Raw genomic sequence first — 27,492 nt, 5'->3', positions numbered from 1 at the left:
TGTGGGAACATAATTTACTCATACACTTGTGGCTAAGTAATCATCCACATAAAGATAAAAAACAAAACAAAATAGAAATTCCCCTTTATCTAAAAAAAATGTTCTAGATGACTAATCCTTTAAATGATTTTCAGATAAAATAAGGGGGAAAAAACACAAGTAAAAATATAAATATACCCATTCTAATAATTTGAAAAATTTGAACCTGCCCCAGAGTACTTTTTTTTCTTCTTTCATCTTTTTTTCTTTCTTTTTCTTTCTTTTTTTGGTCAATAGATACAGTGTTAACTTATCCCTTACTAGCAGTTTTCTATACTTTTCTATGTTCCCCCAATGCCCTCTCTTACACTCCTTCCCACCAGAAAATTTTCATTAGGCAACATACAAACAGATAATCCTTTAACTTGGAAACTGAGAACACTTTTTTTTTTTTTGGTTTTCCTTTAATCATTGATTTTCTTTCCTTCTCTTGAAATATCATATAAACGTGACATTTATTTTCTCTTTTGTTCAGTTGTATTTGTCTTATTTGGTTGCTGTATTTGTTCTTTAAAATAGTTCATTATGCTTTCCTGGTATTCTTTCTTCATGTTACTGTCATCCTTTTTGCCCTTTATTCTACATCTATCTCTGAGACACGTTATACAGAACTACTCCATGATTTTAACCTTACACGCCTACTGCTTGTTTTCTTCCTTCAGGAAAAAAAAAATAATAGAATACAGCTTTAAGTTTGAACATAAGAGGAATCAAGATATATTGTTTCATAGATTCACATTGCTATATTGGGAGATATGCAGACTAGGGGTGCTGATTTCAGTGGAGACTAGTCGTAAGAGGCAGTTAATAACCATATCCTTGGCCTTTATGGCCTCTAAGTTTTTCTCCCGAGATATTTGTAGGCTGATTTGATCCACACTGGTCATTAGGAGCTCTGAGCCCAGAATCTGAATAGGAGAATTGTCATGAAATACAGTGTCCATGAAATACTGTTTATACAACTCCATTACCTTCTGTTCCAAATACTCATTCAGCATGGCATTGGAAAGAGGCTTGTGAAGCGGCATAATACTTTTGTCCTTGATGCTGGTTATTCTCCAGTAAGATGAGTGTCTTTGAAGGGGTTTACAAGGCAAATCACTCAATTGAGTTGAAATAGATTCCTCCATAGGCAAAGGAATTTCTGAAGATTTCAATAGGGGGCCAAATTCAAAGCTGCTCTCCAAGGTAGAATCTGTTGCCGCTAAGTTGATGGCCATGACTTGGCCCCCAGCAATGTGTAAATCATTATAATTCTTGCAAATACTTTTACAGGAAGGAGGAACCAAATAGGTTTCTCTGCTCATATTGGAGTCTCCACAGTCTTCAATCCTAGTAGAAGTTTGCCATTCAAGGAGAGGATTGTGACTTGACTCCAGCACTGTCACTTTTTGTTTCCTGCTATTTTGGCTTTCTCTTGAAGGGATTGAAGAAATAAGCTTTCCAGGAGGCTTCCATCTCCAAAGAAGACTTTTGTCTTGTGCTTCATCTACAGATGAACAGGGTATACTATTGGAAGAGTTCAGCTCCACTGCCTTTTCCTCAGCAACCGGTTCATCACCAGGAGTGTAAGTCGAGTGGTTGTCAGACCAGTAGGCAATGCCAAAGAGATATGCTTCTGAAAGCATTCCTAGAAAGAGCTGCTAAAAAAAAAAAAAAAGAAAGAAAAAAGAAAAAAAATTGGTGAGCATAAAAACTATATAGTCTATCAGAAAAACAACAATAATAAAAAAAGCAACTGTCCTTTAAGTAAATTTAATTCAGTGTAGCTAAATGGATAAAAAGCTAGTCTCAGAACAAGTACTTTCTATATTCAAATCCTACCTCTGACAAACATTTGCTGTGTTTCCTTGGACAAAACTTCTCAGTGCTTTAGGTAACAATTTTCTGAAGCTATAAATTGTAGAGAATGCACCAGTCTCAAATAGTAAAGGAAATTCTTTACTAGGAATTACCTACATCACTGAAATCACAGGCCCAGTCCCTTTCCTAAGTCATGATAGATATGCTTGAACTTATGGAAACATTTCTCAAAAGTATATTTTTATCTACAACTCCTAACTTAAGAAAATGCTAGTGTAGAAACAATTTTTTTTCTAATAGAATATGTTTTTGTGGGCACCTATTCATCATTTTTGTCATTTATCTCCCTAGTACTTAGCACAGTGCCTTGGACATAATAGATTTAACAAATGTTTGTTGATTTGAATCAAATTTCCATGTTTGAAAAATCATTAATTGATTTGCCCCTAATTTTTTGGTTAATTCTTTTTTAAAAAATCAAGTCAAGAAGAAGACATTAACAAAGAATCCAAGGTTAGAAAATGTTCAGAGAATAGGGAGTAGGAAAGTTTGTCTAGAGTAGCTTCCCATAAAAGAATGGTGAGAGATAAGGCTGAAAAACTAGTCTGGAGTCTAGTCTTAGTATCGAAGACAATGCTAAGGAATTGGGGCTTTATTTTTGCCTTAGAACATATACATATTTCCTTCTTAATGAATAGCGATGGGCCAGAAGGGAAGCAAATCCTTGGAACTCAATTTTTTTAAATGAATGTTAAAAAAATTTTACATGTCAAAATAATTAATGAAATAAATAAAATGTTTTATGTATACAAAATTATAGCAGTTCTTTTTGTAATAGCAAAGAACTGGAAACTTCGGGAGGGCCCAATAATTGGGGAATGGCTGGACAAACCATGACACCTGAAGATAACGCAATATTATTGTACTGTAAAAAAATGAAGAAAAAGACATTTTTAAAGAGACCTAGGAAGACATTCATGAGATGATGCAGAGTGAAGGGAGCCAAACTAGAAGAACATTTTGTACTATAATAACCCATTGTAAAAATGAACAATTTTTGGAAGATTTAAGAACTCTAATTAGTACAATGATAAAACATAATTTTAGAGGACTGATGATGAGGAATGCTACCCAACACCTAACAGAGAGGTAAAGGACAATTATGCAAAATAAGACATACATTTTGGACATGACAAGTATGGAAATTTGTTCTACTTGACTATGCTTATTTCTTGGGAGGGTTCCTTTTTTCAGTCGGTGGAGGGGAAGGAAGGCAAGGAAAAGAGAAAAAATAGATACTTAAAACCACCTATATACATATATACATATACATGTATATATGAATGAATATGCATTACTAATATGAATGAGTATGCATGATTCTAAGCATGAGCTATTTTAGGACCTTTTGGGTAGGAGCAGTAGAAATTAAAAGACAGACATTATTAAGAAAAAAAATCTATAGGACTCTTGATTGTACTCACACTTTTCCCACAAAAGTAACATTTATACACTTAAATTTTCATATCCCTTCAATAGACTTTAAGCTCATTGAAGGTAAGGAAGGTTTTCATCTTTGTCTTTGTATCCCCAGCACCCAACACTTGCCAGCCATGCAATAGGAACTTTTAAAATGCTTGTTGAAATGGAATGAGTTAGATAGACATAGGGTAAGCAAAAAAAAAAAAAAAAAGGGAGTGAAATGTGACTCATTCAAAAAGGAAACTGGGTATGTAATGAAAAGAACACTACATTTTAGTTCTAAAGGACCCACATTTCAATCCTTGCTCTGCTTCTATAGGATGAGAGAATTAGTCCAGATCGCCTCTATGTTCCTATCTCTAAATTAGGGATTCTTACCCTAGGGTCCATGAACTTAATTTAAAAAATGTTTTGATAACCATGTTTTAATATAAATGGTTTTCTTTATAATTCTATGCATTTTAATACATTTAAACACATTATTCTGAGGAGTCCATGGGCTCCACCATATTGCTACACACACACACACAAAATAATATTAAGAACCCCTGGTCTAACTCCTTTGAAATTATGTACTTTTACTTGAAGAATAATGTTACCAATAAAAAAAATTTAGGATGGGCAGCTGAGTTAATGGAAGAGGTGATATTTGGTGTGTTGGGAGATGACCAACATCCAAATACAAATGTACAATGTTCCTCAACTGTGGCAATGAAAAGGAGAGAAAGGACAATGGCTAAAGGGAAAATCTGGGTCACGATAAAGGTTAAATTTTCTTTTGTTTGTTAAAGGACAAATCTGTGCATGTTCGAAGGCAAAAAAGATGAACTAATAAAGACAGGAATACTGAAGATGGAAATAAAAGGGATTAAGTAAAGTTCACAAGTAAGATGGAGTAGAAGAGAGTCGATCAGCTTCAAGAAGACCTGTATTCAGCCTTAGATGCATCCTAGTTGTGTGACCTTGGACAAGTGAGTTTTACAAATTAAGCTAAAGGTGGCAGCTAGGTGGCACAGTGGATAGAGCACTGGCCCTGGATTCAGGAGGACCTGAGTTCAAATCCAGCCTCAGACACTTGACACTTACTAGGTGTTTGACCTTGGGCAAGTCACTTCACCCTCATTGTCCCCCCCACACAAAAATATTAAGCTAAAATTGTGGTTTTTTAATTAATTGCTATTGCACCAGTTTGGGCAGTAAGCATTTATAGTGTGTGTGTGTGTGTATACATACACACATATACACACATACATATTATATATTATTATGTCATATTATATGTACATGCATGCACATGCAGACACACATGTGCATACACATACAAAGATATAGACATGTGTATCTATACATACATACACATATGTTATATTATTGTGTCATAATATATACATGTATACACATACAGACACATATGTGCATGTGTACATAAATAGATACAGATGTGTGTGTGAATAATATAAATGGTTTTCTTTATAATTCTATGCATTTTAATAGATTTAAACACATTATTCTAAGGAGTCCATAGATTTCCAATCAAACCATTATTGTCATTATATAAGATTGTATGTTTAAAAAATACTAATGAATTAAGTAGCACTAAATGTAGTAGTACTGTAACACCGAATTTTGCTGCCATAATAATATGGCATCCTTTCTATATCAGTAAAGGATTGACCGTGTGGTAGAGAAAGCAGGGAGAGAGCTTCAACAGGAAAAAAGCCCCAGAAGACCCAAGCTGTTTCTGAGAGAGACAGCACATGGTCTCAAGGAGAGTTCAGAAGACCTACAAAACTTAAAGGGTAAGAGGAAGAGCCAAAAGCAGAGAGTGCAACCAGAGAGAGAGAGCCAAGTACCAGCAAAAAGAGAGAAACCCTGGCTTGGCCAAGGGTTTTTATCCTCTTTTTTGATAGAGGCCGGTCACTATACATTGATCAAAGCTAATTGATTAGCATCATTCAATTCCATTGGTTGACATGACTTGAGGGTGGTCCAAATTAAAATGAACTCTACAGATGACATGAGGGAAAGACCCTCTCTTCAAGTTCCTTAACTGAGCTAGACAAAAGAATCAATCTCCACTTCTCTTGTTCCCTAGAGTTTGTCCCAGACAAGATCTGACCTTTTTGGAGGGGAGAGGAGCAGAGAGAAAGCACTGAAAAGCTGATCTCTGGGTCCCCCAAGAAATCCAGCATTAATAATTATTTTCTCACACAAGTCCCTTACATTTTTAGTGCTACTGAATTCATTAGTCAAGTACGTACTGTAATGCAGAATTTTGCTGCCATAATAATTGTAATTACATTCTAATATATCTTCCTCTACCTGTAACATTCAGTTTTACTTCTCAATGCTCCAGGGAACTCTCTAAATATCCTAAGTTGCAGAAGAGTTGCCTGTCTGTATTAGTGGAGGGAATTCTGTACACCAATGAAGTCTCCATGCACTAATGAAATTGGTTCCTGATCAAAACAAAACAGGCTAAAAGTCACAGAGAAAATAGAGAAGTTAACTTTGGATGAGAATTGTCATTTCTTCTGGGCTAAGAGGAAGGGAGAGAGGACAGCTGTAGAAATAAAGATATTTGTGGGAGAGCAGGGGAAATTAATCTTGATCTTCTCAGTAAAATAGAAGAGAAGGTAGTTTTCCTGCAAGTTGAGGGAATAGTTGGGACAGGTAAAGAACAGAGAAGATGTGGAATAACTGAATGTTCTTATGAATAAACACAAATAATTTCAAAAGCTTGTGATCCATTTAGGTCTGATCTCCAACTAAAACAGAGCTTCAAAATGGCCTGGTAAATAACAGGATGAACTCAAAGTGAGAAAGTCTCGAGTTTGAATTGTGCCTCATATACTTACTAGCTATATGACTCTAGACAAAAGAGTTATTCTCTCTGAGCCTCAAGTTCCAGAGCTGTAAAAAAGAGATAAAAAAGCATAAGTCCATCATGAAGATCAAGTAAAAATACCTATATGACTTGTTTGACTAATCCCAAAGCATTATAACCATAACAACTGTTATTATCACTTTCACAAAAATTATAAGTAGGCTGCAGTGTTTTCTGATTCTACTAAATCAATTGTTCTTCAAGTAGAATAATCACTAAATTTTGAATGTTGAAGGTAGTGAAAAGTGCATTATACTGCAATAAAATTATAGCAAGGACATTATTATTAGAGTACATAATTAATGAATTCAGAAGCAGCTGGATTATGCAATGCATAGAGTGTGGTAGCTGGAGTCAGGAAGACCTAAGTTGAAATCCAGTCCCAGATACTTAATAGCTGTGTGACCCTGAACAAGTCATTTAAACCTCTGCCTCAGTTTCCCCATCTCTAGAATGGGGATAATAATAGCATCTACCTCCAGGATTATTGTGAGGATCAAAGGAGATGATATTCATAAAGTGCCTAACACAGAGTAAGTGTCATACAAGTGATTGTTATTGTTAAAAATATGAAGCAGAGAGACTGTGAATCAGGGGACCTTGATTCTCTTCCCCATTTTTCCATAAATTCATTTTGTGAACTTGAACAACTTATTAACCTCTCTGAGCTTCAAATTTTCTACATCATAAAAATCAGCCTGTTATACCAGATGATTCCCAAGATCCCTTGCATTTTAAACATTCTATAGTTCTCTCCCAAGAAAAGAAACACATTTAAGTTAAAAGAAATTGCTTAGAATAGAGATGAAATTCTCATGATAACCAGCAGATGGTGGCAATAAGCACAATTATGGTAGCCTATAAATTGAAAAAAAGCACACTATGAATCTGTTTTAGTATGCATTATTAAGGAGAATATTACTATGCTTTATAGTGTGTTATCTTTTTTTAACTTAAAATATTTTAAATGCATCACTTTGGTTCATTCCTGGGCCCTTTTTTTGATAGTTTTCATATTCTTTTTGTTTGAACAATTTAAAACATTTTTAGAATTAAGAAATTCATGTTGGTTTTAATCATCATGCTACTCTATTCTCTTAAATTGCATTTTAGAAATTTCAGAAAAATAATAGCTCATTAAAAAAGTTCAGTACATCTGTAAAACCATAGTTTAATTCAATACAGTTTTATTTGAACTGAATTCTTACTACTTGATTTAAAAAAAAATTCTAATCTTGAAGATAGTTCAGAAGTTCATTTGAGTTCAATTTGCAGATAAGGTACTCCAGAATATTTACCTTGTGTGAATTTGTATCAGATGAGAGAAAACCAAAATTAACTTGAATTGCAAATTCACAATTCAGGAGAAAAAAAAAAACCTACTAAAGAATAGCAACTTGTTATAATAGGTGGGTGCTTACTGAATTACAAAATCAGTAAAAGAAATACCTCTCTTCTGTGTGTGCTTTGTTTTTAGCAAATTACCCTAAATTTTAACTTCCATTCTTCCACAGTGGCAGAGAAAGGAGATTCTTAGCAGGATATAGTCAAAATAACACAGGTGGAAGAATTAATCAATATCAATCAAATAATAAACATTTATTAAGTGCTTACTGTGTGCTAAGCATCTTGCTAAGTGCTGGGGATACAAATAAAGCCAATTAAATAAATGAGCTGAAAGATCTGAGGTTATTAATATACCACAGCCATGAAAACATATACTATCCCAAATATACAAACTTAAAAGTAATATAATGTTGGGATGCTCTGCCTCCTTATTCTATTTGAAATTGCTTTTCATATAAATCTGAGATGATAGTACAGGAGGAATCAATATTTTACTGAGAAATAAAAATGTTTATGTTCATTTTTAAATTTTTTAATAGTTTTCATTTATACCATTACAGTTATTGAGGGTGGGGAGGAACTTCCCCTACTGACTCTTATAATAAAAAAAAATTAAGCAAAATATATGATACAATGACCACATCTGACAATGTATGCAACATTCTGTCTCCATAGTCCCCCACCTCTCTATGGTAAAAAGTTGTGTTTATCTGTTTGTTTCCTGTCACTGAAGAGATCAGCTTATTTTATTGATCTTTTTATTTATGTTGTCACAGTTATTGTGTATATGTATATGTGTGTGTGTGTACCTCTTATTTCACTACATATCAATTCATACAAATCTTCCAGTGTCTCTCTAAATTCCTCAGGTAGAACTCCCCTCTGTGATCACTTTGTTTCAAACCAGTTTACTTTCTCATAAATACACAGAGTTCATGAGGGCAGAGAGGAAGGGAAGAGTAGGCACAAATTTAAAATACAACGGGACTGAGGCATGATTATAGGAAACACAGTGGCCAAGGCAACTCAGAACTCTAAGACTACAATCCCACATTGTTCTTTTATTTTCCTCTGAAAATTGCTCTAGAAGCTCACTGTAGGTGTGGTTTCAATGATAGATAAGTAACTAGATTACTCAGCTGGGTTTAATCAATGTAGGGCAAAGTTATTTTCTATAAATAAATCAATCCTCCATTTGCTGGGTCAAGCAGGTAGTTCAGTTACTCAGCTGATTCTTCACTGGCCTTGGTTGTTGCAAGGCTGGCACAGGCAAGTCACTCAGCAAGCCAGGGAGGTCACTTGGCTAATCAACAGCTTTCACTGGTCTGGGTTAGGCAGTTTTCTTGGCCATGAGGCTCATTTTGAGGCATGGGTCTTTGCAGATGAGTTGGTCCACTGGCTCCTTGAGCTTATCTTCAAAGAGTGTCTACCATCTTTCACCACCTTCAGTCCCAAGTTTGACTAGGTGGTACTGTGTTCTCATCAGCTGGAGTATTATAGTGGTCTTTTCATTCATCTAGAACATTACTCTGTCTTTTAGCTGGGGCAAGAACACCTATTTTAGGATTAAAAGAAGAATCTCCTCTTTGACTCACTCAGAGTCTTGGTTCTGAAGTTTTGTCACCTACATGCAGGTCCCTTAGATCTATCATCTCTGTAGAAAGTTCTTCCTGGATCAAAGCCAGTTCCTTAAATTCATCTACCTCAGTACTATGGTGATCGTTTCTAATTCAGTTCCAATTGTAACTGATGTTACAATCACCAGAATTCCTTTGGGGCCTTGGCCAGATGATGGGCTAGGGACAAATGTAGGAATGCAACTTGTAAGCATTATCTTTACTGGATTTATCTTCATATGTAATTGAGCTATTCTAGCAACAGAACCCTTCCAACAGGTGGAATGTTCATTTTAGAACTGAAAACTTTTACATTGCAATCTCTCTGTCTTTTTGTCACTTAAAACCTCTTGTTTCTGTTGAAATCTCACCAAGACCTCTGTTTCTGACTTAGGGGTATATTCTAACTAGTGGGATCACTAGGTGAAAAGGTGTAGACCATTTAATCACTTTTCTTGTGTAATTGAGAATTGTTAACCAAAATGGTCAAATCAGTTTACAATTCCACCAATTGTGTATTAATGTACCTGTCTTCCTATAGCCTTTCCAGTATTGATTGTTCCCACCTTTGGCATCTTTGCCAGTTTGCCAAGTATGAGTAAGGTGAGAGTTGTTTTAATTTGTCTTTCTCTTACTATAAGTGATTTGGAACATGTTTACAAGTGGCCATTTGTAGTTCGAGCTTGTGAAAACTCTTCTTATCCTTGGCTATTGAGGAATGACGTTGGTGTTAAAAATGGTAAATTTCTTTTATATCTTAGATATCAGACTTTTATCTAATATTAGATGAAAACATTTTCCTACTCTGCAGTTTTTCTCCTTATTCTATCTTCACTGATTTTATTTATAAAAAGTCTCTTTAAATTTATGTTGTCAAAATTTTTCATTTTGTCCTTTATGATTTCCTGCATCACTTGTTTAGGTATGAATTCTCTTCTCATCCATATTTGGGGAAAGTATCTCTGGCAGTTCTCCTCTATGGATAGAGACTTGATTTCCTTGATATTGGGAACTCCTGAAGGAGGAAATTCCCTCTACCAAGGCAGGTCGGTACTTTCTCTACAATTTATTGTCATAGAATTGCTGGAACACTCATAGCCAGTCAAAGGTACAACTTGACTATGAGTCTTTCTGTTTCCAAAGGTGGTCCTCTATCCCCTAGGCTATGATGGCTTCTCTTTTAATTTCCATTTTTTAATGAAATGACCATTTACATTGATTGTGTATCCATTTTGAGATGATAATCTAAACCTATCTAACAATACAAATTACTGCTGGACCCAGGAAAACAGGTGCAATCTTCCTTTGCCTCTTCTTAAAGGGAAACCTGTCACTGGACTCAGTCATTCAGTGATGGAACTAGTTCTAGTTCTAAGGATGCCTGGCCTCTAAAAAGAGTTGGGCTTTCTTTTCTTATATTCTTTGGTTTGTTATGTCCCCTATCCCAGAGTCCTATGGAAAAATTACTTATGACTTAGGTTTTGACTCGTGTTATATCTCCCCAAAGTAGGTAGAAGAAAGGTACTCAATATACAATATCGATTCTTCTACATCTTTCTTTTTGTTTGTTTTTGGTTTTGTTTTTGTGGGGCAATGGGGGTTAAGTGACTTGCCCAGGGTCACACAGCCAGTAAGTGTCAAGTGTCTGAGGCCAGAGATTCTTCTACATCTTAAAGGTAAAATTATCAGTAAGGCAATTAAGAAACTTCTCATTTTGTCCATTTTTATCAAATGCCAGATCCTTGAATTCTTCATCAAACCTAAATCCTTCCAGGGCAGCTAGGTGGCACAGTGGATGAAACACTGGCCCTGGATTCAGGAGTACCTGAGTTCAAATCCAGTTTCAAACACTCATTGCCCTGGGGGGAAAAAAAAAACCTAAATCCTTCCTCTGTCATCATTGTAACCCATATTAGGAGCTAAATAGTCTTTTCTTCCACTGAGTTTAGTGATATGTAGATAGATAGATAGATAGATAGATAGATAGATAGATAGATAGATAGATAGATAGATAGATAGATAGATAGATATGATCACTTCTATTTTTCCTTATTTTTAGCTTATTTAGCTCAGTGACTGATTCAATCAAGAATCATTTAATAAGTGTCTACCATGTGTCAAGTACTGTGCTAAGCACTGGGAATATAAAGACAGGCTAAAGACAGTCCCTGATTTCAAGGAAATCACATCCAACCTCTGATGCTGAACAAGTCACTTAACATTTGTATGCCTCAGTTTCCTCATATGTAAAATGGAGATAATTATGGTACATTCATCCCAAGTCTGATGATCAAATAAGAAAATAACAGATGTAAAGTACTTTGTAAGCCTTAAAATACTTGATAAATGCTAGGTATTTATTATTACTACTGATTGTGGAATTATATTCTTTTTATGCTACTTATATCCTATATAACTTTAGGAATATCACTTCACCACTATGGACCTCAGTCTCTTTGCCTGAAATTGAAGTGTTTGGACTGAATTATCTCTAAAATGTCTTTCATCTCTGAGTTCTATTTCCCTATCATCATCTCTATGGTATTCAGTTTACTAATTATACATGGTCAGTTTTTTCTCTGCCTCTTCATGGTCAGTTTAAAGTCCTCTTGATGAGATCAGCAAGTGTCCAGGAAAATGCATTCTTTCTGGGTCTCATGAGAGACACTCTGTCCCTGGCCAAGAGCCCATAATTCTTGCATCTTAAACCATGGCCCATAAAGTCTAGTATAATGAATTTTAAAGTTTGGCCACATAACAGAGACTATATGAGTGATAAAAGAAAGAGAAACTGGCTTTATGATTAATGTCGTTAGGACTTTGATCTTAAAAGAGTCAATTATAATATTGTAATGGTATCATGTAATAGGAGGTATATACACATCTTTTATAGACCACAATCTTTATTGGAAGATAGTGGAGTCTGCAAGATATAGGTCAATGATCTCAAATTCTAGTGAACTTTAAGAACATGTTATATTAAAGAGTTATAGAAAGGAAAGAAGTCATCATGAAGAGCCATCATGGCTTCATCAAGAATAGGTCATACCAGACCAATTTGATTACAAGTGTTCAATTAATAAACATGTATTAAGCACCTACTATGTGCCAGGCACTTTGCTAAATGCTAGGCAGACAGAAAAGCAAAACAATGACCCCACTCTCAAGGAACTCACAGTCTAATGGGGAATATAATATGCAAACAACTATGTAAAAAGATATATTCAGGGTAAAATAGAAATAGCCAACATAGAGAAGTAACTAGCATTAGGGGATTAGGAAAAGCATTTTTCTGAAAGTGGGATAGTAGCGGGAACTTGAAGCTAGGGAGGCCAGGATTACTAGATTGTTAGATCTGAAGAATGCCTTAGAGTTTACCTTGATTTTAGTAAATTTTTTTAATTGCTTATGCTATCATATAAAAAGATGGAAAGATCTTGATCAGATGATAGTATAATTAAGTATATTAAGAATGGTCAGACCCAAAGAGTAGTCATTTATAGTTTGATTAAAACTCGGAAGAATGTGGAATGACCCAAGGATTTGTGTTTGGTCCTGTATTGTTTAGCATTATTATCAGTGACTCAAATAAAGACAAAGATTGGATAACTGTAAGATTTATAGGTGGTACAAACTATGGAGGAATAACAGTCAGAATTCAAAAAGATCTTGACCTCTGGGACATTGCATCACATCTAATGAAATGGAGTTTAATAGAAATAAATATCAAGTCTTTTTCTTGGTTTCAGAAAATTAGACTCGGTATATAAGATAGGGGAAGCAAAGACAGCACTTCATCTGATAAAAATGGGTTGAAGGTCAGGATTAATGAACTAAAAACTTAATTTGAGTCCACAGGGGTAATCCAAGATTCCCAAAGTAATCTTAAACTGCATTGATCTCAGGTTGACAATGGCATAAAAGGATGTAAAGGAGCCCAGATCTTCTGCAAATACACTATTAAAATTTGAAAGAAGGAATAATGATTTAAAAAACAAAGAGAGGGGGCAGCTAGATGGCACAGTGGATAAAATACTGGCCTTGGAATCAGGAGGACATGAGTTCAAATCCGGCCTCAGACACTCGACACTTACTAGCTGTGTGATCCTGGGCAAGTCACTTAACCCCAATTGCCCAGCAAAAAAAAAAAAAAAGAAAGAAAGAAAAAGAAGAGGAAAAAAACAAAGAGAAATGGCTCTCAGCCATTCCTTATGGTTTAATCCTACACAAGAAGATTTTGAGAAACCTATAGACACTACAATCTAAAGGGGATGCAGAAACTGTAGTACCTAGGTGACCCAGCTACAGTCACCGTAGGAGACATAGCCAGTGCAACAATGCAAATCCTAGATACCCTATGACAAAGCCAACCAGGAGGCACAAGGGGACCAATACCAAGGAGATGGAGCGCCCAAGAATTTTAGGAAAAATAGCTGGGTTCTTGGAGCAGACTTGCTTCCACAATGATCAGCAAAATGCAGTTGAGGCCTGGCAAAGCTAAAGCAAGGGTATGGAACCAATTGCTGTGCAAGGAAGAGACAGAGACAGGACTGAAACCAAGATGTGGGTGAGCCACCTGAAGACTGAACTAAAAGCCAGAGATCTCTGAAAAGGGTCAGGACTCATCTTAGCTACTACCTCCAGAAGAACAAAGGCAGCCACATTCTGGTGAAAGAAGGGATTGACCCAGTAGGATCTGGCTACCCCATCCAAAAATACAGGAGGCAACAAAGTCCAACACAAGTACAAAATCCTAACCCAGAAACTGGCTACAGAGATATGAATAAACAGAAGAAAATATCAAACACTGAAGAAATACTAAAGTTTGAGGGAAACCCAAGAGTTTAAACCTAAAAGAAAAGAGAAACCCAAGAGGTTAAGCCCAATTTCAAGTAAAGCCTCAGAGAAAATAGCAGCTTGTCTACTAGAACTACAAGAGTACCTTGGAAGAAATGAAGCAAGAGATAAAACAATGAAATAAGAAAGCTAGAAGAAAAAGTTAGAGAGAATAAATAGCTTAGGACAAAAAATCTTATGAAAAAATCTTATTATAGGAGGAAATACCCTGAAAAATATAATGGAGATATCAGAACTCAATAACTCCATAATAAAAAGAAATATTAGAACAAAGTAAAAAAATTAATAACATAAGAAAATATAAAATATCACAATCATAGGTTGCATTAAGAGAATTATAACTTTCATCACTAAAGAAGTGATTGTTCTACTGTACTCTGCCATGGTCAGACCACATCAGTCCTGACTGTTACATTTTTAAAAGGTTACTGATGAACTGGATACATTCTTCTCAGATTTCATAAAATGTACTCTATCTCTGGCCAACAGCCCCAAGTTTTTGCATCATAAATCATGCCCCTGGGGCAGCTAGGTGGCAGAGTGGATAGAGAACCGGCCCTGGATTCAGGAGGACCTGAGTTCAAATCTGACCTCAGACACTTAATACTTACTAGCTGTGTGACCCTGGGCAAGTCACTTAACCCCAATTGCCTCAGCAAGAAACAAACAAAAAACCATAAATCATGCCCCATAAAAATAACCTGTAGTAGACTTAAAAGTTTGATTAAACACCAAAGACAATACAAGTGATACAATAAGGAGGAAGAGAAACAGGATGGAGTACATGCAACATGAAGATACATTGAACAAACCAGAGATGTTTAACCAGAATAGAAGATGGCAGCTGTCTTTTGGTATATGACATCTGTTCTATGGAAGAGCCAAGTCAATAAAACATTTATTAAGTTCCCACTATGGGCTAGGAAATATTCTGCTTAGTCCCAGAAGAGTAGGTTTAGAAGCAAGGGGTGAAAGGTTTAGAAAGAAATTTAAATTCCAGCTTCACATAATTGCTTAATTGTATTTTAATGGATACTATCGGTGGACACTATTGATGGACAGGGCAGGGATGTGCTGAGGTCTTTATGGGAGTCAGTAGTTTAGACTCTCACTAAGCATTTTGTGGCTGATCGTTTTGGTCCCATATAGAAGTACCACTAGTAAAAAGAGGAGAGAAGTCCCATCTGTCAGCACTATGTTAGGTGCAGCCACGGCCAGGCAAGGGGAGGGGCTGAGCAGCAGCAGCAGATGTGTCTGTGCACAGCTGGGGCTGCTGGGGTTTTGACCAGCAGCCAGGGATATTGTTTTCTCTTCCCAGGTCACAGTCAAAGAAGGCAAGATGATGTGGAATGACTAAAGAAATGCATACTACTCTCTGATCGATAGCAGCCAATCACAAACTGAAATATTCCTGAGCACCACTGTGGTTGGGTACAAGTGCTACCCATTTCTAAGCTTGTTTCTTAATCTTATTATAAATTATGTTACAGAGGTAGTTTTCCTCCTCATGACTTTCTGTGGTCAATCTATGCATGTATATCACATGAGATAGACAGTCAATTACATTTATTAAGCACTTACTCTGTGCCAGGCACTGCACTAAATGTGAAGCATGAGTGTGAAGGGGATAGCACTTCTCAATCTCTAACCTATTATTTGAGACTATCTTCAACTGGGGGAATAATCATTAGTCATTCACATGTTTCATAACTAAAACTCCCAAGGGCAGAATTAATATGAACCCTGCCCTTTTAGCCTGCCACCATCAGATTACAAACTTAACCTGTTATTTTGCCCAGTAACTGAGATGTCTGACTCACTAAGGGTTCCAGGGCTCCATAGTGACCCCTAATGTTACCCTGAATAAAACTTCCTAACCATTACATGTATCTAAAAGCAAAATGGGGCGCCTTGTCAGGTAAGTGGGTAACCCCTTACTAGAAAATTTCAAGCCACAGCTAGATGATTACTTGTCAGGTAGGTTGTAATGAGGGCTTTTATCCATGTATAGGTTAAGGTAGATGGTCTTTGAGGGCCTTTCTAACTCTGAAATTTAGTGGTTCTGTGATAATTATGTTTTGTTGTTGTTCAGTCATTTCAGTTGTGTCTGACTCTTTGTGACCCCCTTTTGGGGTCTTCTTGGTTCATTTTACAGATGAAGAAACTGAGGCAAATAGGGTTAAGTGACTGAAGCCATATCTGAGCTCAGGAAGATGAGTTTTCCTAAAGCCTGGCCTGGCATTCTATCCACTTTGCCGCCCAGCTGCCAATTATTATTCTTAAGAGAACTAGTTCTTAGGGCTCTCAGTTTCTGTCACGAAGACTAGACAGTCAAAGAGAAAGGCAATAAAGCCATTATTTTCTTAGAGATGTAGCGAGGTCAGAGAGAGAAAAAGATGTGATAGAAGGCTTGGGAGAAATGGGTCAGTCAACTAGCATTTTTAAAATGCCTACTATGTACCAAGTATTATGGTAAGAGATGGGGAACACCAAAAAAGCCAAAATTAGCCCCTGCTTTCAATGAACTTACCATCTAATGGGTGCAGCAACATGCAAACAACTATGTATAAAGGAGATATAGGGACAGCTAGGCTGGCCCTGGATTCAGGAGGACCTGAATTCGAATCCAGCCTCAGACATTTGACACTTAATGGCTGTGTGACCCTGGGCAAGTCACTTAACCCCAATTGCCTCACCAAAAAGAAGAAGAAGAAGAAGAAGAAGAAGAAGAAGAAGAAGAAGAAGAAGAAGAACATGATGATGATGATGATGATGATGATGATGATGATGATGATGATGATGATATAAACACAAGATATATAGGAGATAATATTAAGAAGATTAAGGAAAACTAGGAAAGGCTTCTTGCACAGGATGGGACTTTAGCTAAAACTTGAAGGAAGTCAGTAAAACCGGGAGGCAGAGAAGAGGAAGGGAGAATGTTCCAAGCATGGGAGAGTTCAAAAGTCTGACAGAATTCCTCAGTGCTAGCAGTTACTATTTATATAGAACAGATGGGCTGCTGAACTGAGGTTGAAACAATTTTTTTTTTTTTGCCACAGTACCTCTCAATCCATTTTGTGCTTAATGAAATAGAACCCTGGGGAAATTTACCTTAGAAAGGGGGTATAGGGGCAGCTAGATGGTACAGTAGACTGGCCCTGGAGTCAGGAGGACCTGAGTTCAAATTGGACCTCAGATATTCAACGCTTACTGGCTGTGTGACCCTAGGCAAGTCACTTAACCCCAATTACCTCACCCCCCCCAAAATTAATTCAATTAAATTAAAATTTTATTTTTTTTAAAATAAAGGGGGTTTGATGTCTTAAAATCTAAAATGTGTTTCTTTCTACAAGTTAGTTAAAAGCTGAACTGAGACCCAGAGGAAACAAAACCATTCAGTTAAGACATACTGAGAAAAAAGTTCTAAGAAGAGTTCAAGGGGCAGACCTAATCTCAGACTAGATTTCTGTATTTATTTTTGTACAGGCAGCCTGAGGAGAAGAGAACTTTGGAGCAGTTTGGCTGAGAGCTGACTGGGAAATATGCAGTGTTTCATAGCCCCTGGCTGAGAATTCTGATTGAATATAAACTTTACCTTCTTTACAAAAAAAGAAAATGATTCACTGATTACAAAACTTACAGTAGATCATAGGACCACAGGTTTTGAATTTGAAGGGACCTCGGAGCCCATCTAACACAATCTCCTCATTTTATCTTAAAAAAAAAAGCACCCTTAAGCCCAGAGAAGTGAATTGCCTTGCTCAGAGTCGCACAGGTGACGTTTGTCACAAAAGTAGTAAATATCAGAGGCAGGATTCAGACCCAGGTTCTCCAATTCCAACTGCAGTGGCTCTGATATTCAGAGTAGCTCAGCCGAGGACTCTATATGTGCACAGAAACACTGAAAAAAAAGAGCAGACTCAGAGAGCAATCTGAAAGGCCATAGCTTTGTAACAGAAATACTTAGTAACTATAGCACTTACCAATGGATAGCTGTAGTGGCTAAAAGAGGAAGTGAAAGAGCTACACTGGTCAAGCAACAGTCATTTTTTTAAGTTCTTAGCATGTGGGAGATACTCTACTAGGAAGTAGTTCTATAGAGACAAAAATGAAACAAACAAAAAATCCCTGCCCCCAAGGAGCTTATATCCTATTTTCTTTTTTTTTTCTTTTTTGTGGGGCAGTGAGGGGTAAGTGACTTGCCCAAGGTCACACAGCTGGTAAGTGTCAAGTGTCTGAGGCTGGATTTGAACTCAGGTCCTCCTGAATCCAATGTCAGTGCTTTATCCACTGTGCCACCTAGCTGCCCTCTTATATCCTATTTTCTAACAAGAACATCCATAGTAGACATCTGACAGGTCCCTGGACAGTTTACCCTGAAAACAGATGGAGTTGATAGGCAGAATGAGAGCAATGTTTGGTGGAGAAACAGCAGTGAGCACTTGCCATAATGGATCAGCACAGACAAACACCTGGAGGGAGTCAGCCTGATAGAGAGTAGCAAGATTAAATTAGTAGAAGACACCGGTAGCTTTGCAGTGTGCCAGACACAGTGCTGGAGATGAAAATGCATATGTTTCAGTCACATACGTTTGCTGTGTGTGTATCCCTTTGTGTGTGGAATCACATGTGAATCCCTTATAATTCCTAAGAAGATATACTTTTTCCTGGGAGTGTGTGTATTTTTAAGTTACAAGTTAAATTTATTTTACAGTTCATGTATATAATATATGTAATGTATGTAAATATATAGTTTGCAACTTCAAGGACAAGCTTTTACTGTTATTTTTTATATTTCTTTATATTTGGAAAATGTCATTTTATTTGAAGCTTAAGTTTTATTAAAAAAAAGCATTTTTAAAAATTGTTCCTGTTAGACTTGTCTCTTTTGAGTTGATTGCATTAATAATAGAGCCAAGTAGCAGCCAAAAAAAGATACCCAAACAATGCCCTAAATTTGTCCCTAGTTGGTTTAGGCAAAGGAAAACATGAATGATTTGTTAAGGCTTTCACAACAGCAATTCTGAGTTAATGATTCACTTGCTTTCTTTTAAAAAAAATTTAATCCAATTTTATTTTATTTTAAATTCTGAATTCTCTCTCTTTCCTCTTTCACTCCCCAACCTTGAGAAGGGTAGAAGAACAAAACCCACCACAAATACTTATAGTCATGCAAAATAAATGTCTGCATTGGCCACATCCAGAGAGACAGAGAGAGACAGAGAGACAGAGAAAGAGAGAGAGACAGAGACAGAGAGAGACACAGAGAGAGAGAATGTATCTGTGTGTGTGTGTGTGTGTTTGTGTATGTGTGTGAGAGAGAATATATAAAAAATAGTATATTATTACTTCATCTAGATTGCTATTTAATTAAAATGCCTTTGTTATGAACTGAGTGTGCTGTTTGGATGACTGATCAAAGTAAAAATTTATTGGTAGGAGTTCATGAGCTATGATTTAGAGAAGATTTTGTCTCACAAAATATTTAGACCCTAGGGGAGCTTGCTGGGGATCCCAGAGGCAGGAGGTCTTTTGGACTACACAAAGGTATATTGTTATAACTGTTGGTACAATGGATAGAATCATGCCTTGAGGGTTAGACCTCCTGTGGGAAAGAGTTCAGATGATTTATTCATACTGAAGAGCTACGCCACCTTCACCCAGCTGGCACTGATGATCTCCTAAGGAATTAGGAGACCCCTACAGTTTGAATAATAAGACTATCCTTCACAGAGTGGTACTCTTAATTGACCAAAGGAAAGCAGTCAAGTACATAACCCCTTCATATTTTTAAATAACTCCTGAACCCTTGAAAAGATGCAACTTTGTCAGAGTCCAGTCCAAGGAGATTAAATACATTAGCCATCTTTACTCAATAATGATGCTAGCCAAGATAGAAAGTCATTCAGTTTAAACAGTTATTAACACCAGCTAGGCAAATACCTTGTTAGGTGATGGAGATCCAGATGTGAATTAAGAACCATGGGGAGTTGGGAGCAGCTAGGTGGTGAAGTGGATAGAGCACCGGCCCTGGATTCAGGAGGACCTGAATTCAAATCCAGCCTCAGACACTTAACACTTACTAGCTGTGTGACCCTGGGCAAGTCACTTAACCCCCATTGCCCCATAAAAACAAACAAACAAACAAACAAACCATGACACCCAGAGCCTAACTCAGTATTCTAAATGTTTACTGATTAATAGATTCATTTTAAAGGTGATATGACTTCTTAATGCAGCTGTGAGAAAATTATTAATAATGGGGTGTTTTGGGGACTCAGACACACACACACACACACACACACAAACACACACACACATACACAGAGGAACTCTGACTGGTTTTGCAGGGCCAGCCCAGAGTCAGTAGAATTGCAAAGGAAATGTAGATTGACCTTCCTGACTTCCTAAAGGAAGTTAACTCACCTAGACCACCCTCAAGTCATGCCAATCAATAGACTTGAATGTAGTACTGGCCAATTAGCTTGGGTCAAGGGACAGCGACCCACCTCTACCTGGGAGAGGATAAAAACCCTTGGAGAAGAGGGTCTCTCTCAGTGCTCTCTTCTCTCTCTCATGCTGCCCTCTGGCACTCCCTCTCTATCCTAGGTATGTAGGGCTTCTGAACTTTCAGAGCAATATGCTCTCTCTTAACTAACATTTAATATGCTTTAATAAATGCTTAATGCCAGACTGGTGCTGTAGCCTCTCATTGATAAGTAGCAATATATTAGAAACCCCAGCGAAGTTCCCTAAAACCTAGAACAGAGACAGGCACTCCCATATAATTTCAAACAACACAAAGCTCAAGATAGGCTTAGCTGTTTAGCTCTCATGTCACACTACTGATTTATATTTGGCTTTCTATTCACTGAACACTGCCCCCCCCCTCCAATTCCACTATATACAATTGGACTCATATACTCCAGTGGGAAAAAAAAAACTTTAAAAGTATAAGATGTTACATTTATCTTTATGAAATATCTTTTTAGATTCTATTACTTAAAACTACTGGAATCTATGAATCCTGTCATCCAATGCATAACATTACTCATCAAAATTATTGATTTTAAAAAAATTTTAACAGAATAGAGGCAAGTACATATCCTGAGATATTCTCCTCAATGTCTCCCTCCATATCAACACATTAGTGTGACATCAACACATTAATAAATGTATAAATCCTATACTATATAGGGCAGCTAGATGGCACAGTGGTTGGAGTGTCAGTCCTGAAGTCAGGAAGAGCCATCTTCCTGAGTTCAAAACTGGCCCCAGACACTTACTAGCTGTGTGATCCTGGGCAAATAAATCATTTAACCCTGTTTGCCTCAGTTTCCTCATCTATAAAATTACCTGGAGAAGGAAAAGGCAAACCACTCCAGTATCTTTGCCAAGAAAACCCCAAGGGGGGGGGGGAAGTTAGGTGACTCATTGGATAAAGCACTGGCCCTGGATTCAGGAGGACCTGAGTTCAAATCTGGTCTCAGACACTTGACACTTACTAGCTGTGTGACTCTGGGCAAGTCACTTAACTCTCATTGTCCCAAAAAAAAAAAAAAAAACCCAAATGGGGTCACAGAGTCAGACACAACTGAAAACTGACTGAGCAAAATATCATATACCAAGTGCTGAAAGAAACTTTAGGGATCATCTAATCCAACCCCTTCATTTTACAGATGTAGAAAGAGAAGCTCAGAAAGAAAAAGTGAATTACCCCAGGTTCCTCCAGAGCCATGTGGGTTCAGTGGCAAGACATATATCAGGATGACTGAAGATGGCCCCAGATATTGAAGGCAATTGGGGTTAAGTGACTTGCCCAGGGTCACATAGCTAGTAAATATCTGAGGTGAAATTTGAATTCAGGTCCTCTCAACTTTAGGGTCAGTGCTCTATCCACTGTTCCATAAATAATAGGTGACACAGGGAAGATTTGAACCTATATTTTCTTGTTCTAGAACCACTGTACCATACTCGGTCACCCTGGTGATTCAATCAGTACTGAAGCTTTCTAACTTCAACACACAAATCTTTCCATCCTTTCTATAAGGATAATATAGACCACTGCTTCTGCCATCAAGGAGTTTACAATCTAATAAGAAGACAGTTAAAATATCCATAAAAACAGCCTTGGTACAAGGCAGTATATAAACATAAAGGAAAGGTTTACTAAAGTGCTTGGAAAAGATTGAGGAGAACATTATTACTTCTAGCAGGGGAATGAGGAAGAAGAAACAGAAAAGGTTCCATAAAATAAATCACACCTGAGAGGAGTTTTGAGGAAGGGAAGGATTTCAAAGAAGTTGAAAAGATGAGAATAGTGATTCACTTCAAGCATGGGGATGGCATGAACAAAGGCACATAGGAGAGAAAAGAATGTTAACTAGTGGTCCACTTTGGCAGGAACACAGAGTCCCTAAAGGATAAGAGCATAAGACATGGCAAGAAAGGTTGATTAGAGGCCAGCTCTACATGATCAATTAGGCCAATTCAAAATCCAGAGTCATTAATGAATCAGGGGAGAATTGTGAAAGAAGCCCAAGAGAAAGAGAGCATGCTAGAGGAGAAAGATTTAGTAGTGTCAAAGATCTAGCTATGTAGGAGAGAATGGGGGCTGGGGAATAACAACCAAATTTGACACTAAAGAGGTGATTTAGAATCTTGGAGAGACACTTGCTTTGGTAAAGTAGTAGGAAAGTTAGCCAAATTGCAAGGCTATGAGGAGTGGATGAGGAAGAAATGAAGGCAAATAAATGTAAACGACTGTTTCTAGAAGTTTGACAGCAAAAGGAGAGACAGAGAGAGAGAGAGAGAGAGAGAGAGAGAAAGAGAGAGAGAGAAGACGATAGCATGGTTCTGCGCTAAGGGGATGGAGGAAACAGAGAGTCTAAAAATAAATGATGACTAATGTATCAATTGCATGGTAGAAGTAGAAAGGGGCAAAATCAACCTGAGCAGGAAGAGTACTTTTCCCCTCTAAAATGGAAAGTGAAGAGAAAACAATGAGTGAAAACCCAGACACTTGTAGAGAAGCAGTAGAAGAAAATCAAGGGAGCATATTATATTAAATGACCAGTATCTCAGTAAAATGAGAGGCAACATCATTTGCTGGGGAGAAAGTAAGTCAGTAGAACTAGGGGCTTAAGGAAGATAGAAGCTTTGGAAATTCAAGTGGATTTGATAAAATATGAATAAAAGGAGCATGAGCCCAAAACATAAGGGCATCTGTGTATGTCACAGTTATTTTCAATTTAAAGATAGAAAAACTGAGGATAGAAATGAGACAATAAATGTAAGGTGCTTCTGATTTATGATAAGAAGGGATACTCAGCTGAGATTATGTATTGTGATATTTTGTTGACAAATGGGCAAATACCTAAAAGATCTTTGGAATGATTTTCTTCATATTTCTATCTTCCCCATTTCCTTTGAATTTCAAATCATTGAGGTTAAGAATTTATTCTAAGAGTACCATAGTGCCTTCTTTTTTTTTTTTGTCACTTTAAAGTCATTAAAAAGTCCACTAAGACAACCTGGAAATAGTGGAACATCAGTGAAGTTCAAAACATATGTTGAAAGCATATTTTTCTCCTTTGCAAGTACATGAGAATCTGTACAGCTTCTGTTTTGTTTTGTTTAAAGCAATGTTCCAAGAACTTCCTTAAAATATGATTATGTTTTATGCAAATTCCAATAAGGAATAGAAACCATCTTTTTGCTTAATGTAACGGCTTAGTTTTCTTATTTTCATGATAAAAAGACACTTTGGTAAAAGATAGAAATAACAATTAACATTATATCCTATGAATTATATCTTTATTTAACTTCTCATGTCATTTCCTGATATATTTTCCATTAAAGGCCTGTATTTCAATTTCTGATGCTAAATAGTTAAGCCATGATTATCTGCACACGTGCATGGCACAGAATAGGCACTTAAATGTTTATTGATTGATTCTTGAGCCAAATCAACACAACAAAAGGAAAGAATTGCTCACTTAGCTGCTTAACTTGTAACAAACTAACATGGCAACTTAGATTATTAAATCACAAAATTTGACAAACTAATTTTCAGCATCAATTCCACCAAGCAATGGAGCGATCTTTTGACCAGGTTACTGTGGTTTAAGGGTAAAAGCTAATATAATTTTAACCCAGGTACTGAGCCCTTCTTAAAATAATGGAATACCAATGAATTTCAAAATATACTTAAGAGGTCTTAATTTTCTTTTTTGAAATAAGTACACTAAAATCTGTATAATTAACCTCCCTTAAAAATCATTGTAGACAGAAGAGAGGTACAATAAAAAGTTTGTGCAGAAACCTTTTTTGGCTTTTCTTGAGACTTTCATCCTGAGATGGATTGATCTTGGTGGTTTTTGTTTTAGTTTCTCAAAAAATAAAAAAAATAAAAAGTATGGTCATGAATTCATTTTTCTGTTCTGATCAAATATGATAGCAAGGAAAAAATTTAAAGATAATTATGTAACATTTCAATTAACCATGCCATCTGCTTTTTCAAGGAAGTCCACATCTGAAATCTATACCTAATTTGTAAACACCCATGGACCTTCAAGAATACACAAATAAAATGATTTCAAATGTTTGACCTTCACCATTTATATGGCTAAAAGTAATATGATGATTTGTATTCAATTACATAAATATCTTTTTACTTTGAAGGAATAAAATTGATTCAATAAATTTATACATCCATAAATGAACATTCAGAGCTTTTTTCCCATTAATTTCAAGCACCTTTTACCTCTGGCTAAGAATTCTGAGACTTGAAGGCATTAAATTGATTTTTATGGAGTAGCTTTTCTACAAATTAAAAAAATCATTAGCTCTAAAAGAAGTAAGACCATACACAAATATACATGTAAAGAGAAAAATGAAAAATCAAATTTGGGCCCCTTAGCCAAGCCAAACATACATCTACCTGTACATACACATGCCTATTTTTTTTTGTTAGGCTAGTAATTTAATCACTTGTTTTCCTTCCTCAAGCTTCAAATTACAAAGATAACTAAGACTATGTACACATCTTAATAAACAAACATTATCACAACCAATTACCTTCACTTAAATGCGTTTTACTCAATATAATATTACATAGGATTGTAGTACCTTGTACTTTAGCCCATACTATAAACTCAATATTATCAACATTCTCTTGGAAATAACAGTAGTTTCAAATCTGCCGTATGCATGATGTGATTGATCACAGAATCATAGAATGGTAGAGATGGAAAGTACTTTAGAGACAGTCTAATGCAGTCCAGTCACTGAACAGATGCAATTGACAAGGGTCAGAGAAGTGGGACTAGAAGTCAGATCTTCTGACTTTCAGTTCAATGCGCTTTCTGGTTCCTCTTCACTAAATTGTCGTTCCTTAAACAAAAATGAAAGTCTGCGTGCAATCCCTGCAAACCTCTTGATTGAATTTGCAGACTTTTTAAAACGTAATACATGGACATACAGGACCCCAGGAAATTACTGCATAGTCGGTGCTGAACAAGTTGCTTGTGCACTAAACCACTACATTGAGAATGAGTATATGGTAAATTTGGAGAGCCAGCCTAGATCATACAAAGGAAAATAAGATTGAGTAAGCCCAATGATTGCTTAAGTCCTTTCCCAACTTCTCCTTCCCCCAAAACATATTATACAGATAACTGTGGCTGAAGACTCTGGAAATGTGCTACATGTGCAGGCCTCAAGATCTTTTTTTTAATATATCAAAATTTTATATATATAATTTTTTGATATATAATTTTATATATCAAAATTTTAAAAAATATTTTTTAAAAGCATTTTTGGTTTAATTTACCTTCACTATTTTAATGGAATAGATAAATGTTGGATCTACCACCATCCTTTAGTTTACATTTGCCTAAGGAGGTCTAAGAAACATCTCAAATATAAGTCTTATAATCTTACAGCCCTTAGTGACCTTAGCAGCTATCTAGTACAACCTATTCATTTTATAGATGAGAAACACAGACCTAAGGAACGTCAGTGATTTGCAAAGATCACATAGGAAATATCAGAAGTGGGATTTGAACCCTTTGACTCTAAACCCAGGTACCCAGTACCATACAGCCTCTCATTATCAAAGGTTTGGAGCTAAGTTATACTAAGCAAGTGCAAAAAAAAAAAAAAAAAAGTGGATGAGAAAAAGATAGCTGTCCCAGTAAGTAACATTATGTTGCTTCCTTTTTTCTTACCTTTTCCAGTCTAATGGTTCATGAAGCACAGCAGAAACACAACAATTGACCATGGAGAGAACAAATTCAATTGCTCTTTTTGCCTCTAAATATTTTCAAGCCTTCCTCGAGCTGACTTTTTGCTAATAAAAAAGAAAGAAAATTCAAGTTGCTCGGTATATTGCTCCTCTTTTTGTCACTGCCCACATGGAAATAGTTCTTGGTGTCTAATTTTGATTTGTGTTATAGCAGCAGTGGGAAGTCCCAAGGACGGGCTAGTGGGTGGTTGGGAGGGTAGTAACTGACGGAATTTAAATCTAGCCGCACAAAAGTATTTCTTCCTCTTTTTGGTGAAATGAAACTCATCTATGAAACTTACACTTGCTAAAATAGTTTATTGAAAAATATTATCTGAGTACCCATCAGCACCATTTCATCTAAAAATCATAAAGACAAATTATTGGGAAAACAAACATTAAAAAATAGCATCGTATCCAAGTCAGATAAGGTCAAATTCATCAATTCAAAACCATTTGTTCTTCTCCCTGCTTCCAAATGGTAATGGTCTTGGTCCCTTGTGATCACAGTGGGGATACCTAAGACCATGAAGCACCTGGGAGCCACTGATTACAATCTTTCTGGTAAGATAAAATATTACTAGGCCCTAATATGTGACTGACCACTGCTTTCCAAGGTCTTCCAGGTTCTCCAATGCACCCTGCTACTGTGCTGTTGACACTTCCATGCACTGCAATTAGATTTTTTCAATGAAACTTCAAGAATTCTGAACCTTCCCAACCTCCTCCTTGCAGCTGAAACCTCCATAGATGATATCTTCCTGCATTTTAAGTGAGCTGTCTTGCTTTTTCTACAATAAGAGCTGGGCCTGGAGTCAAGAAGACCTGAATTCACATATGACCTCAGACATTACTGGTTATGTTACCCTGAGCAAATCACTTAATCACTTAACCACTGCCTTCCCATTTCCTCATCTGTAAAATGCAGATAATAATTGTACCTGCTTGCCAGGATTGTTGTAAGAACAAAAATGAGACAATATTTATAAAATGCCTTGCAACTTTAAAGCATTATATAAATGCTGTCATTATTACCAAATGCTTTTTCATTCATTCAGTTCAATAGCCTCATATCCAAAATAACCAATCTCCACAAAATATTAAATAATTTTCTAGGAAAGCATACTTATATAAAGTACCTACACAGAGAAATAGGGCCAATAGGAAGAATG

The 27,492-nt window shown here is 36.4% G+C and overlaps 1 protein-coding gene across 1 annotated transcript; it reads right to left on the bottom strand.

Annotated features, from left to right (window-relative positions):
• On the bottom strand, positions 1–26,433 carry TASL (TLR adaptor interacting with endolysosomal SLC15A4). Its single transcript, XM_043996932.1, has 3 exons — positions 26,265–26,433; positions 6,183–6,237; positions 1–1,682 (listed from the first exon to the last, which is right to left on the bottom strand). Exon 3 carries the CDS (start codon positions 1,665–1,667, stop codon positions 765–767), a length of 903 nt encoding a protein of 300 aa, XP_043852867.1. The 5' UTR covers positions 1,668–1,682; positions 6,183–6,237; positions 26,265–26,433; the 3' UTR covers positions 1–764.
• Between the last annotated feature and the right edge of the window lie 1,059 nt (positions 26,434–27,492).

Source organism: Dromiciops gliroides, chromosome 3 (assembly GCF_019393635.1).
Source record: "Dromiciops gliroides isolate mDroGli1 chromosome 3, mDroGli1.pri, whole genome shotgun sequence".
In the NCBI taxonomy this organism is placed as follows: Eukaryota; Metazoa; Chordata; class Mammalia; order Microbiotheria; family Microbiotheriidae; genus Dromiciops; species Dromiciops gliroides.
This window is presented reverse-complemented; position numbering and strand designations above follow the sequence as displayed.